Here is a 20398-nt window from a genome sequence, read left to right on the forward strand (position 1 = left end):
TCCTGGCCGCCCAGACTGAGTTGCTTCGCCAACTTGTCCAAGGGCAGCAGCGAGGTGGACACCACGCCCATCAACCTCAAGCTGCTGGTTATCAGGATTTCTTTGCAACCCAGCCTCCTCTGTTCCACAAGACAGAAGAACCACTGGATGCGGATGCTTGGATTCGCACAATCGAGTCCAAATTTGCACTACTTCCGGTGCCATGTTCAGAGGAAAATAAGACTCTCTTTGCCGCACAACAGCTTCGCGGTTCTGCTCGTCTTTGGTGGGACAACTACCATGGAATGCTTCCGGCCGATCATGTTGTTACTTGGAATGAATTCAAGAATGCATTTAGGGACCATCATATTCCAGAGGGTCTTATGGAGAGGAAACTGAATGAGTTCCTGGCTCTCACTCAAGGGACTCGTACGGTTATTCAATATGCCCAAGCTTTCAATGGTCTTTGTCAGTACGCGGGCTATCATGCTGACACAGATGCAAAGAAGCGTGACCGCTTCCGTAGAGGGCTCAATACCAAGCTCAAGGAACGTCTGAATCCCATTAGGGTCGACACATACAATGAGCTGGTTAATCTGGCAATTACGCAAGAAGATTGCATTGTGGCTCATCGTGCTGAGAAGAAGCGGAAGGCTCCACCTGGACCCTCGAGTGTTCAGTCACCGAGGTATCGTTTCGTGCAGAATGTTTCTCCTACAATCCCTCAGAAGGCCCCTCAGCCAGGGCGTTGGGTTTTTAGGCCGCCACAGCAGCAGGGTGTAATGCGACCCCCTATTCCTCAGTTAACTGGCCCAAGGCCAAATGCTCCCCAGCCAGCCCGTCCAAGTGGAGGAAATCGTTGCTTCAACTGTGGGAGTTCATCTCATTTCGCCCGCGAGTGTCCGCAGCCTAAGAAACAAAACCAGGGTCAAGGTTCTACTCAGAACAACCAGAACAAGGGAAGAAGGCAGACTGTTCAGGTCAGGCAAGGGCGAGTCAACTTCACCGCTCTTGCAGAACTTCCTAAGGGTGCACCAGTGATGACGGGTACCTTTTCTATCCACAACAAGCCTGTAGTTATACTATTTGATTCCGGTGCATCCCATAGTTTCATTAATGCAAAATTTGGTGCAAAAGTGGGTTTGGATTTCTGTCACACAAAAGGGTCTTATATGATATCAACACCGGGTGGAAAAATTGCTTCAAATCAAATCATAAGAAACGTTCCAATCAAACTGGGTAGTAAAGTCATCAAAACTGATCTGATCTTGTTGGCACTAGAAGGACTAGACATAATATTGGGAATGGATTGGATGACTCGGCATGGAGTGGCTTTGGACATTTCCTCCAGGGCCGTTGAAATAAATTCCCCGATCCAAGGAGCCACTACTCTTTATTTGCCCTCCCAAGAGTGCACAAATTCCTACGCATATGCCATGAGCGAATCCAGATTAGAAGAAATCCCAGTGGTATGCGAGTTTGCCGATGTTTTTCCGGATGACTTGCCAGGAATGCCACCGGATAGGGACATCGAGTTTATTATTGAGTTACAGCCAGGCACTGCACCTATCTCAAAAAGGTCCTATAGAATGCCACCCAAGGAATTGGCCGAATTAAAAATCCAACTTCAAGAACTTCTTGACAAAGGTTTTATTCGCCCTAGTGCATCACCTTGGGGTTGTCCAGCTTTATTTGTGAAGAAAAAGGATGATAGTTTGAGATTGTGTGTGGACTACCGGCCTCTCAATGCGGTGACAATCAAAAATAAATATCCCCTGCCCCGCATTGATGTTTTATTTGATCAGTTGGCTGGAGCTAGGGTGTTTTCAAAGTTGGATCTTCGTTCTGGATATCATCAGATTAAAATTCGACCCTGTGATATTCCTAAAACAGCCTTCTCTACAAGATATGGACTATATGAATATTTAGTCATGTCCTTTGGCCTCACAAATGCACCTGCCTATTTCATGTACCTTATGAATTCGGTGTTCATGCCTGATCTTGACAAGTTTGTCGTGGTCTTCATTGACGACATCCTTGTTTATTCCAAGAATGAGGAGGACCATGCCAAACATTTGCGCATCGTTCTTCAACGTCTTAGAGATCATCAGTTATATGCTAAGTTTTCCAAATGTGAATTTTGGTTAGACAGGGTGAAATTTTTGGGTCATACTATATCCAGTGAAGGCATAGCCGTTGATCCTAGTAAGGTGCAAGAAGTGATGGACTGGAAATCTCCTGCTTCCGTTCATCAGATTCGCAGTTTTCTTGGTCTAGCTGGATATTATCGTCGATTCATTCCGGACTTCTCAAAAATTGCTAAGCCTATGACCGAACTGTTGAAGAAAGGAATCAAATTTGTCTGGGATGAAAGATGTGAGAAAGCTTTCCACACTTTAAGGGAGTTGCTGACTAAGGCCCCCGTCTTAGCTCAACCTGATAATGCCAAGCCCTTTGACGTGTATTGTGACGCGTCTGGTACAGGTCTTGGTTGTGTGCTCATGCAAGACAATAGAGTCATTGCCTATGCTTCACGATCTCTTCGGCCTCATGAGCAGAACTATCCCACTCATGACCTCGAGTTAGCAGCCGTCATCCATGCTCTGAAAATTTGGAGACATTATCTTATGGGCACTCATTGCAATATCTACACAGACCATAAGAGTCTCAAATATATCTTCACCCAAGCCGATCTAAATATGAGACAAAGAAGATGGTTGGAATTAATCAAAGACTACGATCTCGAGGTGCACTACCATCCAGGCAAGGCCAATGTTGTCGCGGATGCACTAAGCCGCAAAACTCATTGTAATTGCCTATCTGTGGAATATTATGACCAGACACTGTGCAATGAAATGAGAAGACTTAATTTGGAAATGATTCCCCAAGGCACTTTAAACCACATTTCCATTGAACCAACCCTCCACGATCAAATTATCATGGCGCAACTACATGACGAAGGTATTAACATCATCAAGCAGAAGCTCTCCCAAGGGGAAGAAAAATATAAGTGTTTCCGCCAAGATCACAATGGAATTCTATGGTTCGAAAGCCGCTTAGTCGTTCCAAAGAATCATGAGCTCCGAAAGCAAATTCTCGATAAGGCACATCTTTCCAAGTTCTCCATCCATCCAGGCAGTAACAAAATGTATCAAGATCTTAAACAAAACTTCTGGTGGACTAGGATGAAAAGGGAAATTGCTAAGTATGTTTCTGAATGTGATACCTGTCGGCGAGTGAAAGCCAGCCACTTGAAGGTAGCCGGCCCTCTTCAACCTTTGTCTATTCCATCATGAAAATGGGAAGACATAAGTATGGATTTCATTGTTGGATTGCCAAACACCTCTCAGAAGCACGACTCCATTTGGGTTATCGTGGATAGACTTACAAAGACGGCCCATTTCATCCCAGTGCACACCACCTATAACGCCAAGAGATATGCCGACATTTATCTCGATCGCATTGTTTGCCTGCATGGAGTACCTAAAACGATCATTTCTGATCGTGGTACCCAATTCACAGCACGCTTTTGGGAACAATTGCAAGCTTCACTTGGTACCAAACTGATTCGAAGCTCAGCTTATCATCCTCAAACCGATGGACAAACAGAGAGAGTAAACCAAATCCTAGAAGACATGTTGAGGGCTTGTGTCATTCACTTTGACAAGAGTTGGGATAAGTGTTTAACTCTAGCAGAATTTTCATACAACAATAGCTATCAAGAAAGTTTGAAAATGGCACCTTTTGAGGCCTTGTATGGTCGAAGGTGTCGTACTCCTTTAAACTGGTCGCAAGTTGGAGAACGAGTGGTATTCGGACCTGATCTTGTAACCGAGATAGAAGAAAAAGTGAAGGTAATCCAAGCAAATATTAAAGCGGCACAATCTAGGCAAAAGAGCTATTTTGACAAAAGAAGAGATCCCTTGCAATTCGAAGTTGGAAATCATGTATACCTTCGGGTTTCTCCAACCAGGGGTGTACAAAGATTTGGAGTGAAAGGAAAACTGGCTCCCAGATACGTTGGTCCCTATGAAATTATCGAAATTTGTGGACCCGTGGCCTATAGAGTGAGACTTCCTCCACAACTATCCACCATACACGACATCTTCCATGTTTCTCAGCTTAAGAAATGTGTCCGAGTTCCCACGGAGATTGTTGAGCAAGAGGATATACAGGTAGAACCGGACCTTTCCTATGTGGAATATCCTATCAAAGTTCTGGATCAGAAAGAAAGGGTAACAAGAAGAAAAGTAGTTAAAATGTACAAAATCCAGTGGAGTCATCACACTGAAGAAGAAGCCACTTGGGAGACCGAAACTTATCTAAATGAACATTATCGTGGTTTTCTAGCTTCCCTCCAAGGTACACACACCTTCCACACTTAGCCTATTTACTCGAATCTCGGGTCGAGATTCTTTTTAAGGGGGGTAGGATGTAACACCCCAGGTGTTTAATTAGTTAAACCAGGGTCATTAGCATCAAATCCTGCACCTTAACCAAGAAAAGCCGAAATAAATGCATGTGTATGTATGCGGGTGATTGTGTTTATGTGCATAGTTCGGAAGCCTTAAATAATTTTAAATCCAATGCTAGTGTGCTTTTGAATCTGAGTTGGCATGTCATTAACATCACGATAAATCAAAGTCTAGTTGAAATCAAAGTGAGAAAGTGAAGTTTAGCACATGAAATGACGAATCATTTGAATCAAGGTTTTAAAGATTTAAATTGTTTCTTTTCAAGTTTTAAACAAATATTCTTAGAGAATAATTCCAAAAACATAGCTCAAACGAAGTTCTGCCCAAAACCAAAGTTGTAGCATTTTCAATGTGAAACAACTTTCATGTTCAAGTATTTTCGAGTTTCCATACAATAGTTGAAGAAATTTTGAATTCAAACTCGAATCGACTGATAACGTACGTTCGTCGGGATTTCAAATTAACTTTTGATTTAAGCCTCAAATGAAAACAAGCTTGAAACAAAAGTGGTAGGATTTGAATTTTGGAACATCTTTCGTATTCAAAAATTTTCGAGTGTTATTTGAAAATTTTGAGGAAGATTCAAATTTGAATTCAATCAAATTTTTTCTTTCTCTCTTTCTCTCTACCCTCTCTGCTCTCTCTCCCCTCCCCTGTCTCGCGCCCGGCCGGGCAGAGCCGCCGGCCGCGCGCCGCCCACCCGGCCAGGTCGCCCCCCCCACCTGGTTCGCCCAGACCGGCCACCCTAACCCGCTTGAACTCGCCACGCGGCGCCACCCCGTGCGCGCACGCCGAGGACCGCCGACGAAGCGCCACGGCGACGCCGTGCGGTGCCGTCCGACCGCGAGCGCCCTCTCTCTCGCCCAGGCTCGCCTAGAACCATCCCGCGAGCTCCACAACGCCCTCACCCCTCTCTCCTTCCTCCCTGAGCGCGAGAGCCAGCTCCACGCGCTCCTTTCCGCCTGGAACGGCCGCCGCCGCAGCCATCAGCGCCGCCGCCCCCTAGCTCGCCGTGGAGCTCACCCCTCCACCCTTTCCCGCGCCAAACCGACACCGCAGCCACCTTCCTCGCCTTCCACAGGTACTCCTCGACCTGCTCGGCGCCGCCCCGGCCCACTGGACCGCCGCCGCCGCCGCCAACCGCCGCCGCCGCCGCTCCTGCTCCGCGGAGCCGCCGCCTCCGGCCGTCTCGCGCCCAACCAAGGCCACCCCGAGGTTGCTCTCGCCGCCCACATGCTCCTCCTCCTATTCCCCCTCGCCGCCGGCCGCCGCAGGCGCCGGAATCCGGCTAACCGCCGCCTCCCCTGCTTCCAAATCCGGCCAGGGGCCTATCCGCGAGAAGAAAGCTTCTTCCAGGGGCCTTTGTGCAAAAAGAAATTCTTTTTCCTTTTTGTTTTCCAAACCAGCAAACTTGCAAAATCAATATAAATTCATAGAAAAATCAGAAAAATGCAAATCCAAATGTTCTGGAATCCTTGCAACAAGATCTACAACTTTCATTACATGCACATGTTTATTTTCTGTTTGTATTTTAATCTAGGAAAAAGATTAGATTTCAAAGGCTATAATTGTTCTAGGAGTTCTACTTAGAATCTATAGGTGATTTTTGTCTGGTAGGTAATAAATGGAATGCTTAGTGTTGTATAAAAATTTGAGCACCAGTTGACCTTTGTAACTAGATGAAACCCTAATCTTGGCTAGATCTAGTAAAATATTTTGCTTTTTATTTCTGGATGTTCTGACTTAGATATATATATGAAACTTTTTCTGTGTATTTCCAATACTAAATGAGCACCACTGTCCAAGTTTCAATATTTTTAGATTTGTGTAGCTATTTCTTTGGGTTAATGCTTGTTTAGTAGATATTAATTATGATAAATAGTTTATGTGGATAATAAATCATGAAAATATTTCTGAGTGTTCTTTTAGCATAGTATAGATTGTCCATGGAGTTTGAGCCCCAGTTCATGATTGGAACAGGATCTAAAAATTCATCTTGTTAAGCTGATGTATGTTTTGTTTATTTTCTCCTATTTATTTCTGTGCGTAATAAATCCTGAAAAATTCACAGTAGCTAATTAATCCCTTTTTAGACCTACGGTTAAATTTTGAGATTGTTTTATACTCTGGTCTAATCTGTATAATTCAATATTATTCTAGGAGTTGTCTGATTACATGATCTGTCTGGTTAATTGGCTACCAGATTTAGGATGAGTTTTGCAGAATAGCTAGTACTGTTTACCTTCTGTTTGAAGTAATTTTTGTTGAGTTTATTACTGTATGTGTGTTGAGTTAATACTCTATAAACGATTGCCCAGTAAAATATGAATGAAAGTGTTTCACTTAACTTCGGGTTTTGTTTGCGTTACACCGTTATTGTGAAATAATTCATAAATTCCTACCATCACAACGACTCATGTGCATTGCATCTCATATAGATACTACTACTCTCGCTGACGGAACTTACGAGCTGGTGCCCGAGTCCGAGAGTGAGCAGCGCGAAGCTCAACTTAATCTAACTGAAGCTGCGCAAGACCCGAACCCGATTTCGGAAGAGCCCAGATCCAGCTACGCCCAGGAAGGCAAGCCCCGGAGCATTTCCTATTATTGTAAACTTATGCAACTTATTATTGTTCTATCCACTGGTGCATCTAAGTTACAGGAGTTGATTGGAACCTTAGTGGCATGATCCTAGGTACCTATGCTTGAACACTAGTATGTGTAGGTCGCTAGTTGGCTATGCTAATTATTCGGTAGAAGTCGAGTGATTTCCTGTCACTCGCGAGAATTATAGGAGTTGATTGTTTAATACCTGCTGTAACTATAAGGCTTACGGGCGGGGCTGTGATACTTGTGATGCCCCGTCTGTTTAGTGAAATTGGATAAGGCCGCAGTGTGTGGTAGTGGTGGTTAAGCGTTTGAACGTACTAGACACATGCCGAGAATATGGTAATCGGTAAGCTTAAGTACCTGATTGGACCGGCAAGTGGACTTTACTTTCACCTTCTTTGAACGTCGTTTCTCATGCGCGCACATGCGGGTGCAGAGTCGTCGTACTCTGTAGTCGAGGACGGTGACCCTGATCCACAACCCGGAAAGAAAGGGGAAATGTTGCACGTGTGACTCTGGGAGTAACCACGTGACGTGTGTTTAGGTCTGCCTTGCAAGGTTAACAAATTCGATTCGAATCGTCCGCCTCTCACGGATAATGGGACTGCTTAACTCTTCTGCTACATAGAGTAAGAAGTGGAACTTGATGACGATGATGAATATGTTTAAGTGATGAAAGATAAATTTTGTACACCATGTATGTTGTTGGATAGATGCTCACTTAGAATGGGTAATTGAATTAGAACCTGAAAGCTAAAACCTGCAATTAAGGACCCACTCTTTATCGCTTTTCGGCAAAACAAACCCCTCAAGCCAAAAGCCTTGCATGTCTAGATAAAGGGCTAAGTATACCCTCAGTCGGGTAAGCCTTGCTGAGTATTAGAATACTCAGCCTTGCTTGTGGCTATATTTTGTTTCAGGTGAAACCTTTGAGGATATGATTGCCAGTTTGACCTGGCCTTGCACTCTTCCGCCTGGTTGGTCCGTGGAGTGGGATGCGTCCCCGGCCAATGATGACAAGAACGAGTGATGTCTTGTATCGGGCTTTCTCGAGACATCCGTATCGTCGTTAGTTCTCGTGATTACTTTCCGCTAAAATAAAGAACTCTGATGAACTTCTGTTACGTTGGTTTGAAAAGTACTTTGTTAAATTTGGAACTTGGTTTGTAATTCTGTTTTTATGTTAAACTCTGTGGTGTAATATATTGTGAGGAGTTGTAATCTCTGGACTCGCCTTCGTGTGAGTTATGCTGCTTTGTTCGATCCAGGTGTAAGTGGTTTTATCGGGATTTTACCCGACAGCACTGCCGGATTGCTCCGTTTTAAGTGCGTGTTAACCCTAATTGTCGTTTTGATGATGGTTAGCGCACTTAAACCGGTTTATGTCGGGCAGGGCTGCCACAGTTCACGGAAGTTCTAAATTATTTCTTTATTTGTTTCTGTTGCCTGACACCAAATTAAATCATTACTTTCTCAGATCAGAAATGTAGATTCATTTAGGTTTATACTAAACTAGGCGTATAGCCCGCGCATTTGCGCGGCTAGTATTGAAAATTCAAAAATTTACATGTCACCATGTTCATTATCGTAAATTATATCTTATTGTTGGTTAAAATAATTCAAATATGATGTACCTATAATAACAATTTGATTTATTGAGCTTTAATAATATTATGCATATAATTATTTTTGTTTTTGTTTTATTTTGATTGATTGTTGTTAGTTTTAGTTTTTATTAATAGTATATGTTTGTAACTGATGCATAGCTAAATGATATTTTATATTTAATTTTTCATAATGGCATTGGTGAGTGATTTTTAATAGGTTTAGGGTATTTTAGTCTAATTTTATCATAATGACAGTGGTGGGTAATTTTTATTTTTCTATTTTTCTCCGATTAACGTGGGAATTTCTAGGCCTTGAGAGCGAACGTGGAGGCTTCGTTTGTTGGCCAAATAATAAGATAATAGATCGATATCCTTTTACCTTTGATCATGAATATGTACGTTTTTGTATAGATTGGCGGTACAATATTGTATATGTCTATTTTCATTTAAGACAATACAGTTTTGTAGGCATTTTTAGTTAAAGCGTGATATTAGAGACCAAACAAACTTGTATATCTTATTGGAGGCAAAGTACATTTATTACTGGTCTAGCGACACTCGTCATTGGCTTTGCTTCAGTAGCAATAACGTGGAAGAAAAGCTTCCAAGAAATTTTGGAGTTAGCTAGTGCAGAAACTGAATAACAACACAATGATGAAACAATAAAATAATCTAATTTTTTCTCAAAGTTTTTTTTTCATATATAGAATTACAAATTTCTTGTAGGTCTGTATGGTAGTCCTTTGCAATAGGCAAGCGGCAACGTGGGTAAGCTGCCTAGGGGAAATGGCCCAAAAGGGTACTCTCTCGGATTCTAAATATATTTAAGTGAGTCTAGCTAGTTTTATGCTAAACCAAACGTTTATTAGTAGCATATGAGTGGTTTCCGCCGAAATGGAGTAACATATGATTGGTGTTATTAGATTCGTCAACGCCCAAGAATGTCCTAACCCTAAAACCCTAACCCTAAACCCATGACTCTTCTTAGGCGTTGATGAATCTAATAACACCAATCATATGTCAACATTAACAAATAATTTTCAGCTTGTCAGGACGTTCTTTAGTTCAAAGCAGTGAAAGATTACAACCCAAAATTGTAGGAACAAAGGGGCAATACTGCTCCCTAGTTTGGGCGAATGTATCAACGATACTTGATATCCACATAGCTTACTACATTAGCTTACTTTTTCACCATTATCAGAAACAAGTAAAGAAAAAGAGAGAAGAGAAAGCTGCCCTCTTTCTTCTCCTCCAACTTAATTTGATCAGGAGAAAGGCAAGCAACGAAAAGGAAAAGGAAACGAGAAAGAAACCAAAAAAACTCTATAGCTAGCCAGGTTAAATTAATGCCTAATTTGAGTGTCAAACTATAATGTCCTCAACGTCATCACTCTCGCAAACACCCTTTCGGTCCACGGTCCTGTTGTCTCTCCATAGCCTGACAGGCAGGCCGTGCTTGGGCACGGGGAATGGGCTGTACTCGACCTCGTCACTGGATCCAACAATCTCCCACCTGCAAATCGAGCATGCACACGAGACAACAGTCAGAATCTCACTGCAAGATCGCCGAGCCGTCGTGATGCAGCTGTGATCAGTGCTCACGCTGCTCACATAGGAATAGGAGCAGCCTGGCCGGGGGTAGTTGTCAGTCTGCTGTGCAAGCAGACGACAGCGAGCTCGTGACAACGCTGGACGGACCCACGGTTTATGGTATGATCGATGCACTCGTATTGGGGGATTTGGAGCATGCGTGGTGTGTGGAGTTGTGGCATTTTGTGCGGGGCCAGAGGTGGCCCATGGAGTGGCACCAAGCCGGCGTTCTGGTCCACAGGGACACGGGGGAATATATGGAGGATCTGCGAGGAGGGGCGCGCACCTGTAGCCGGTGACCAGGTGGTGGATGAGGATCAGCATCTCGAGCTTGGCCAGCTCGTTGCCCGGGCAGGCGTGCACGCCGTTCCCAAATGGCAGGAAGGTGTTCGGCCGCGGCGCCACCTGCAGTCACAAACAACCAGAGGAGGAGAGTTGGTTTCATCAGCAAATTGTACTAGAATTCTTTTACTTTTTTAGAGTTTACAAAAATGGAAAGAGCTCTGCCTTTGGATTGATGTATGGAGGATAAATATGTACTAGGACTTTCGAGGTCGGGTGGCTGTATGCTACTAGTATAGACGTATAGTGTCGTTTGTGAACTGGGGAGAGTAGTATTGACCAAATAAAGGGAGATTGCAAATCTACTACGGAGTAGCATCCAAGTACAGGAACCATTTCCCGTCGTTTCTTGGCATGCATCCACATCAACAGCAGTGAGGACTGAGGAGACGAGACCCGTATGTACCTGGAATCTAGAAGGGTCGAACTTGTGTGGATCCTGGAAGTAGTCCGGGTTGTGATGGATGTTCCTGAAGAGCGGCATCACCTTCCACCCCTTGGGGATAAGGAACCCTACACGCCAAGGGAACACAAGGAATCCGGATCAGAATTAAGCAGCTAGCTAGAGCCCTCCTCTCCTCGGTGACGTAGCTTGCTCCACGTCGACCGCAGCAGGCGGCGCGCACGTGCGTACCTTTGTACTCCACGTCAGCCACGGCCTCCCGGAATGTGAAGGAGATGATGCTCGCCATCCTTAAGCTCTCCAAAATCACCTGAACAACCGGAGGATGGGAATGAGATGCTGGTTGGGGACAAGCAGAGAACGACGGCGCGCCATCAGTCGTAAAACCACAAGAAAACACTGCGCGTACCCTGTGCGTCAGCGCCATGCTCCTGGCGTGCGCCCACGTCAGCGGCCGCCTCCCGCCGTCGGTGGCCTCGCGCACCGCCGCCTGCTCCGCCCGGACGGCCTCCAGGAGCTTGGGGTGCTCGCGGAGGAACTTGACGATCCAGGTGAGCACGCTGGCCGTCGTGTCCTGCGCCGCGAACAGCACGCCGATGATGTTGTCGGCGACCTGCTCGTCGGCCAGGAGGGGCGCGCCGTCGTCGCCCCGGGACTGCATCAGGCAGCCCAGCAGGTCGGAGCCCGGCTCGCCGCGCTCCCGCCGCTCGCGCATGATGTCGCTCAGCACGCCGTGCAGCCGCCGCCGCGCCTGGATACACCAAACGGTTCCGCATGTCATCACGTACTGCTAGCTGTTTGCTGCCGGCCGATCGAGACAGCAGCAGGGAACGCCCGGAAGGTACTAGATAGACCAGCTGCGAATGCCGTCGCGTACCTGCATCGCCTTGTGGTACAGCGTCCCAGGGAGGCTGTTGGGGAAGCAGTTGTAGCCCTTCTCCACGATGGAGTAGTTCCTCCTCAGCTCCGCCTTCCGCCGCTCGTCGAGCCGGCCGCCGAAGATCGTCACGATGCCCACATCGAACGACAGCTGAAACGTAAGAGCGAGAAGCGATTTTCTCATCAGCATCCAAATTAATCCGACATTACCGGCCGGCATCTATCGCTGGCCATGGAGGTTAATTGCCGCGCATGCTTACCCTCTTCATGGCGTGGAACGTGCTCATTACGCGGCCGTCCCAGGCGGCGAGCGTGGAGCGCACGGCGGCCTCGACCTCCGGCACGAGCGCCCGCAGCGCGTCGGGGCCGAGCGCGCCCTGCACGAGCCTGCGGAGGCGGAGGTGGTACTCGCCCTGGTGGAAGAAGAGCGCCGACGGCCCGATCATGCGCTCCTTGCTCCGCGGGTACGTCGGCTTGAACAGGTGCGCGTGCGTCACCAGCACGAACCGCGCCGCCTCCGGGCTCGCCAGCATCACGCACGGGCAGCCCAGGAGGTGCGTCTTGAAGATCTCGCCGTACCTCTTCTGTTTGGAGGCGAAGAAGACGTTGGGGTCCTGGGAGTAGAGCTGCAGGGTCTCGCCAAGGTAAGGCCAGCCCATGGAGCCAGGGGGCAGCTTCAGGGAAGCCTTCGCATGGCCGCCGCCGTAGCCGCCCTGGGCCTCACCCTTCCGCCGGCGAGCGTAGTGGACGTACGAGGCGATGGCTGCAAAAATGAGGCTGCACACGAGGACGAAGAAGAAGGCCATCCAACCAACTGATCTTGCTGAGAAGCAGATCAGCTGCGATTGCAGACTGATGGCCTGCCTGCTGCCTTTCTTGTTCCTTCCTCGGTGTGCGCTTGGTGCGTTTCTGTGTGTGTGTGTGTGCCTGCTTTATATGTTGGTCGCGGGGAGAAGAGAGAGAGAGAGAGAGAGAGAGAGAGAGAGAGAGACGGAGGAGACGGTTGTGAGGAGGGGAGAGACCGAGAGGCGAGAGAGGGACAGAGAAGAAAAATCTTTGGTAGCTGGATCTTTCGACTGGTGGAGGGCGAGGGAAGGCCTTGCGTGGTATTTATAGAAGGAGCGCTGCTGGCGGGTCTCAACACACATATAGCTACATAGGTTAAAGTCAAAACCTGCATGCGAGTGGATAAGTCCTGCTTAAGCATGGGAAGCACAAATAATCTTAGCTGTCATTTTGATTTCGGAACCAGTTGGATTTGGATCTTTTTGTGTTCCCACTACTTCGTTTAATTTGTTCATAAATACTTCATCCATTCCAAATTATTAGTCGTTTTGACTTTTCTAGAAGTAAAATTAAGCTATGTATCTAAATATATATTATATCTAGATGCATATCAAAATCTATATATTTAGAAAAGCCAAAACGACTAATATATAATTTGTGATGGAGGAAGTATATGATGTGTTTTATGAAATCACTAAAACCATTTCCCTTCTATTACTAGTATGGTAAAATGTATTAGATTCACCACTTAAAAAAGATTTCAAATTACTTGTTGGGACATATGCTCATATGACAATTGTAGTATTTTCCAAAAAAATAATAGACGTTGATATGAAAGACTATTTGTCCACAACCTCCTTGAATGTCTGTTAGCATGGCTCACCATGTTTATTGTTTTATATCAACACTAACTTTATTTGATATGCACCGACTTATCTCTTTTATTATATATTATATTTCCAAAAGATGCAACAGATATTTTATCAACTTGCCGATTGGTCATGCGTCCTCAGAATGGAGTACAAGTACATTATGGAATAACAACGGAGTATGTTAGAACATGCGCACTAGGTTTGCATATCCGGACGTGTTTAGTGGTCACAGCGTGCCTACATCCAGTGGTGGATCCACATGGGGGGTTGAGGGGGCTCTAGCCCCCCTAACTCCATGAAGTCCATGGGAGCCCCCCTACAATTTCCAGCCATAGTTGAAAGTGAGGAGGAAGAAAGGAGGAGGAAGAAGAAGAGAAAGGGAAGGAAGAGGAGGAGGGAAGGAAGAGGAGGAAGAAAGGGAAGACAAGCCCCCCAATCTTCAGCTTCTAGATCCGCCACTGCCTACATCTCATATGGCCAGTCATCTAGATATGTGCCGAGATTTACATGTGTGTGCGCGCGTTCAACTTGTAGTTTCAAAGAATAGTTATGAATGAATTATACTAAAAGGATCACTTGTAATACATGCAATTCATACTACTATGAAACTGGAAAAGGTAAAAAAAGATTAATATGGCTAAAAGAAAAGTAATGGCCGGGTTAACTACTTTATACTAGCACGCAATTCATGTTATACCGGTAATCCAATGAAAATATTAACAGGTTAAATCTCACAGTTGTAGCACTCCTCTATCAAAAAGAAAATAAAAGTGTAAAGAAAAAAAAGTAAATTACACTAAGAGGTATTCACAAAAGTATGTACATAAAGTTGTTAGTGCAAGCCTTAGTATATTGCGCAACTGGGAATAAATAGATGTACATCATAAAGTACTAACGGGGAATAAATGGTTTTATAGATCCGTCCTTGGGAATGACTGCCATTGCACGCAGTTTTCTAAATTCCAGGTGCGATTATATTGGTGTTCGCCCATACTATCTTTTTTGGTTCTCTATCTGTCCCCTCTCTACTGGCAGCGAGATCAGTGTTGATAGAGAACGGTGTTGATGCGGTGTAGAAAATAGTATAGGATGGCCATAGTTGCAATAGATGCGGTGAAGAAAATTTTTCAATTTTGATTGTAAGTTTCTTTTTTTATTACCACAATGCTTTCTTGTATTACTCGTTGTTTTCCTCAATACAAATCAGCTTGAAGGTGCCCTATGGCGGTCTTTGTTGAAAAACAGGGACCAGCGAGCTAAGAGTCACAGATTCACACTGCGCCAGATCTGACCCGTGCACGAAGGATCCAACGGCGTCAGACTATTTGACCAAGTCGCACCAGCTGCACTGCACCATGGACCCCTGGACGATCGGGCTCCACACGGGCCGTCCGCGCCAGAACGGACGGCCGAGCAGCACGTGCCACGAGAGCACCGGCCGGGCAAGCGTCCCCGCCGGCGCCAGCTTGGTGCCTGGGTCTGTCGTGTGGTCTCCGCCAGGCCGGGGCCGCCGCCAATCATGAGGACGAGCAAAAAGCCCCGGAGGCAGGGCCACCTCCGCGGCCTCGCGGGGCTCACTATAGACGTTCAAACGTGCAGCCCGGTCCGACACTACACTAATACTATTTGACACTAATACTATTTGACACTGATATTATTCGGTACTATACTATTCGACACTAACCTTTAGTCGTGGCCACTCGGCCCAGGCACTATATTATAGGCACTTAATCGTGCCGTGTCGTGCTGGCGGCACGGTTAACACGCCGTGCTAGTGTCGGTCCAGGCACTACCACCACAAAAAGACTCGAAACACTCAAAATTCGGGTGAGCATATGAGAGGCGAGAGGTAAGCGTGAGAGGCATCATTCGTGGCATATATATGCCGGTCGCTATAACGGGTCTTAAGTGGGCTCCAGGTCCAGTAAATCTGTAAGGCTAACAATCAGTAGATCAGTTCTAACGGCTAGTATCAAATAGGTACCGTGCCAGATCCGTGCCGACCTATTATCCGTGTCGTGTCCGTGCCGACATTGCGTGCTGGGGGTTCGACCTACACACTGCACTATGCCGTGTTCGTGCTGGCACTGACACTAAACTTATCGTGCCGTGCCATGTTCGTGTCGTATTTTTTAGTGTCTTGTTCCGTGCCGCAGCATCGTGCCGGCCCATTTGGACATCTATATCTATAGGGCTCACGCGTCAGCGGCGCGGCCACGCGTATCCGCCGCGAGGGCCGTGTTTGGTTATGAGTGAGAAAGTTTTTGCTTCTTTGACCACTAATTAGTAGTATTAAATGAAGTCTAATTACAAAACAATCTCCACAATTATAGTACCGTAGCATGTATTGTAGTTAATAAGGCCTTTGACCGCATAATTAGAGGATAATTAGGGATGGTTACTGTAGCATCACTTTAGCCAATCATGATGAAACTTAGCTCGTTAGATTTATCTCGAAAAGTCACACTCATCCTTGAAAATTTTTTACAAATAAACTTTATTTAGTACTTCATGCGAATATTCGTCTTTTTATTATAAATTGATGTGATGGATAACCGAACACAGCCGAGATCGGGTCGCCCAGGTGGTGGCCTCCCGAGAGTTCCAGCCGCGGGCCCACCACCCCTCGGCAAATCCGGCGTGCTCGGGTCGCCGTCGCGGCCAGGTCGGACGGGCTTCGAGACGGTTCCGGGCGGCCGCGCCCTTGCGCCCCCCGCACGGCCGGGAACTTCACGGTTGCCTCCCCGCGCGGCCGTCTCGACACCGCCGGCTCCTGCTGCCCGCCGCTGCTCCTGTTCCAGGACGTGAACAGCTCGCAACTTGCGATCGGGAACCCATCGGAGTGCCGCCGGCCGTGTCATCGAAGGAGCGCGACCTGCGAGCGAGCAGGAGCGCCGAGCGGCGCCATGCCGTCGCTGGATGATCGTTTTCATGGCGGCGATGGCACAGAGACGACGTTCAGGAACATACCAGTGGCTTCCCTTTCACAGTTTGCAGAGCACTGTTTCGAGAAAACCATTGATTTGTAGCATCTGATGGCGTTGATAATTGTACGGTGAAGCTTAATGCACATATGTATCTCTATGAATGGCCTTTCGATTGAGATACTTTGCGATCTAGTATCTCTATCTCCAATGGGCGCATCGCTGACGAGCTAGGAAGATGGCAGCATCTAGAGGCGCGTAGCACTTGCTGTCCAGCGTTTGCAGCTACTGTATCTTAGGAGCTGAGAACCGTGTGTGTTTCTTCTCTTCACGAGCGTACGTGTTCTGGAACTCTGGTGCAACTTGAGCTACAGCCTTTATTTAGGGTTTAGATACACTTGTCATGTGTTCACAGGCCATGCTGCACGACTTATTCGCATGCAAGCATGTCACATTATTGCATTGTTTGGTTCGGGAATAGTTACATTTGTGGCAGACGAGCAGCAAGCCAGCAATGCGTTATTTTCCTGCTCTGTGCCTGATGTATCCCTGCACTGCATGATTCTTCAGTGATCGGACGTGTCCCGGACATCCACCACAAGATCCCGAGCAAGCATCATTTATGCACTGCACAGCTCCTATCAAAAATAAGTTTTGAAAGTACGTATGGCATTGATTCAGAACCGAATTTCTTCAGATCGCGTGGATGCTGAATTCGTTTAAATCTACTGACACTAATAATGCATGTATGAATGTCGAAAGAGACTGCTTTAGAGAGAGATGATTTAGGATGTTGTTATCTTGAGGGATTGATTTTAGAGAACTATTGGAGAGAGATTTTCTACTAAAAATTATAAATTCGTAATTAGAATAGCCTTTAGTATGTCACTTGGAGATGATTTAACATCACAAAACAAGATTTCTAGTCTCATCTTACCTCATGAGCTCAAATGGCCCAATTCCTCTCCTCTAGGCCCAGCCGCGATGGACCAGTCGCGACCTCTACATAGCACCGCCCCCAGGTCCCCTGTCCCCATCCATCCCGATTTTACTTCCTCTTCACGTGTGGTCACATCCTTTCCACTTTCGGCCAGCCTCAGCGAACCCTAGCGGTGTGATAGGCGATGGTTGCCTGCAACGAAATGCGAGCGGCTAGCGGCTTCGAGGACTGCACAGCGCACAACTAACGGCGGCTAAATTTTTTTCGTCTTTTAAAAATGTTGAATACCCTCGGACCCCAAATTCTAAGCCCTCTGAAGCCCGAAAACTGGTTTGAGATGTGATTGCCCGCATTCGGACTAAATTCATCCAGCCAGCTCCGGACTGTTAGTAGACACCGAACAGCGTAGGCAGCGTTATGCTTTGAGCCTCTGACCATCCTTGTGATCAACCGGAGAGACCGAACAAGCAAGCTCATTAAACTAGTATTAAACTATAGATTGATCAAGATCACTCCGGGACCTCAACTTGCCTAACGTACAGTAACGTCTTTCTCCGGAAAGCTCGGTGCACAGTACCTGAGATCTGGACGCGGCACGGCTGTGATATTCCAGTTCCCGTCGCGTGTGAGTATGCATGCCGCCTCCAAACGCAAACGCTCTTGGACGGGATCGAGCTCGAGTCCGTGTAGCTAGCTAGCGCGACGACCAACACATTAACTTGGATTTTTGCGCCCGGGCCAGCGGCGGTGGTGGTGCCCCGCCGGCCGACGTCGCTGTCGGGGAGATCCGCGCGGTCAGACGCCGCGAGCTTGAGGCTGCTCTAGAACCGGCCGCCGTGGGTCTCTCGAAAGTTATTGCGGCCCGGAGTGGGAACACGCCTCGCGGCCGGCGTCCGTGCGCCGGCCGGTGGACGCCGTGGTCGCCATGGCATCTACAGCGCGCGCCCCGGCAGGCATCTCAGATCACCCAACCATCCGCGGGCACATGAACGACCGCGACAAGACCAGAAGCCGTCACGTCAGCGGCGCCACGCCCACGGGGGATCACCTGACCGGCCGAGATCCGCCTGGGCCCCGGCCCCGCGCGCGTGTGGAGCGACATCCACGGCGCGACTTGCCAGCGAGCCGCGCGCGAGCGCCGGCCGGCCGGAGGGAGGAGTGGCCGCGGCGCTACGCTCCACCGACCGCGCCGCGGGAGATCGCGTCATCACGCGCGGCGGCGGTCGCCTGGCCCATGTCGGTGCCTGCAGGACCGCCGCCTGGGCCTCCCCGTCGCCGTCGCCGAGCTCCCCGCGGGCGCGGCGCGGCCGGGCCACGTATATGGCTCCGAAACAGACCTTTTCGCGCGCCTTGTGCTCGACAGGTGATGATGGCAGGCGCTGCGACTGTGCAGCAAGTTGGCAATGGCGCGCGTCGACGTGATGGGGATTGATCATGTTCAGGATCAGGGATCGGGATCCCGCGGGCACCGACCTCTTTGCAAGTTGGTACGGATCAGTCTGTGCATGCTTGTCGATGCACGAATAGGGAAGATTATTTTGCCGCAACTGCAAGAAGCCAAGCACAAACGATCGTGCACAGCTGCGCATGTACGTGCCTATACATTTCAGGAACGACGCATTATTGTAGTGCATTTGGGCAAAAGTAATAAAATCACGATGGCCTGCCAAAGCGTAAATAGAAATTTCAGTAGCTTTAGTGGAGATGAGCACATGATCACAATTCACATGCATGCCCTCTGGAACCACCTTCATTCCCAGGCTATTCAGCTATCACCTTCATGCTGCTGCCGCTGATGCTGTCGTCATCTGCGTCCAAAATAAACATGAGGGTATATGAGCATTCATATACGACAGAAACTTGTAACATGGCACAAATCTAATATACGCAAAGATAAAATTACAAGACCAATCAAACGATCTTAAATAAAAAATAGAGCAGCATCAAAGTTGTAGTACTTGATGAGATCTATAACTCTGTAGTTGGTAATATATTTATTTGCACAAGTACAAAAAGCCTCATCTGTTTTTCACAGTTGTCCCAGTCACAGTTGGGCGCAGGACTAATCTAAGCATCAATCCCAAGTCCAACAGGTAGAGGGCGGGATAGCTCTTTTTAGTGGTTACAGCCACCAGTCGGAAATAAAAGTCTGTCTTTAATCTCAGTTGGTAGCTTCATCCGGGACTAAAAGTTTATCTTTAGACTCGGTTGATGGCTTCAACCGGGACTAAAAGCCCAAGCCTTTAGTTCTAGTTCGTAATACCAACCCAGACTTAAGGGTCACCCTTTAGTCTCGGTTGGTGTTACCAATCCGAATTAAAGGGCCCTCCACGAGTTAGTCCAAAAGTCATATGTGCTGTATAGGTGGGGTAGTATGAAAGCTATGCACGAGGAAAGATATTTCAGGCTCAAATGTCATGGGATGCAAAAAAAATTAACCGTCATAGATCCTTTAGCCAGTATCTTTATTCCCAGTTTTGTAGTCCCAATCCGGGCTAAGGGGTTGCCTATTCTCGGTTTTGCAGTCCTGACCGGAACTAAGGGGTTGCCAACCGGGATTAAATTCCCTTTCTATACATAGGGTTGACATTGTCTTAATTAGCATCTAAAAATTTAATATAAAGTTTAGAAAAATAGTATAAATATATAATATCCAATCACAACATGTGATTGTGTAGGGCAGTGGTATGGAGGGATCGCGCGATGTGGGGGTTGTGGGTTTGAATCATTAGTAATGCATATTTTTCATATGATGTGCAAAAATCGTGGACGTTGGATGTTCAGATGGTTGCTTGGGTAAAAATTTTTTTACCATCATTATAATTTTTTACGAAGCTTTTAAAAAGTAGCACCACCGGTTTGAGACTCACAGTGGCAGAGAAACCTAGTCATCACCACCGGATCATAGCTGAAACTGATGGTGATCAGAGAGTTTCACCGCTGGTTCATGAACGGGCGGTGATGACTGACCCCATGGCCGACTCCAATCTA

The 20398-nt window shown here is 47.0% G+C and overlaps 1 protein-coding gene across 1 annotated transcript; it reads right to left on the reverse strand.

Moving 5' to 3' along the window:
• Nucleotides 1-9708: 9708 nt before the first annotated feature.
• Nucleotides 9709-12963, reverse strand: LOC120660878 (abscisic acid 8'-hydroxylase 3-like). Its single transcript, XM_039939530.1, has 7 exons — nucleotides 12146-12963; nucleotides 11884-12036; nucleotides 11416-11757; nucleotides 11238-11316; nucleotides 11010-11116; nucleotides 10548-10666; nucleotides 9709-10184 (listed from the first exon to the last, which is right to left on the reverse strand). Exons 1-7 carry the CDS (start codon nucleotides 12689-12691, stop codon nucleotides 10034-10036), a joined length of 1497 nt encoding a protein of 498 aa, XP_039795464.1. The 5' UTR covers nucleotides 12692-12963; the 3' UTR covers nucleotides 9709-10033.
• Between the last annotated feature and the right edge of the window lie 7435 nt (nucleotides 12964-20398).

This window comes from Panicum virgatum, chromosome 2N, assembly GCF_016808335.1.
Source record: "Panicum virgatum strain AP13 chromosome 2N, P.virgatum_v5, whole genome shotgun sequence".
Lineage (NCBI taxonomy): Eukaryota > Viridiplantae > Streptophyta > Magnoliopsida > Poales > Poaceae > Panicum > Panicum virgatum.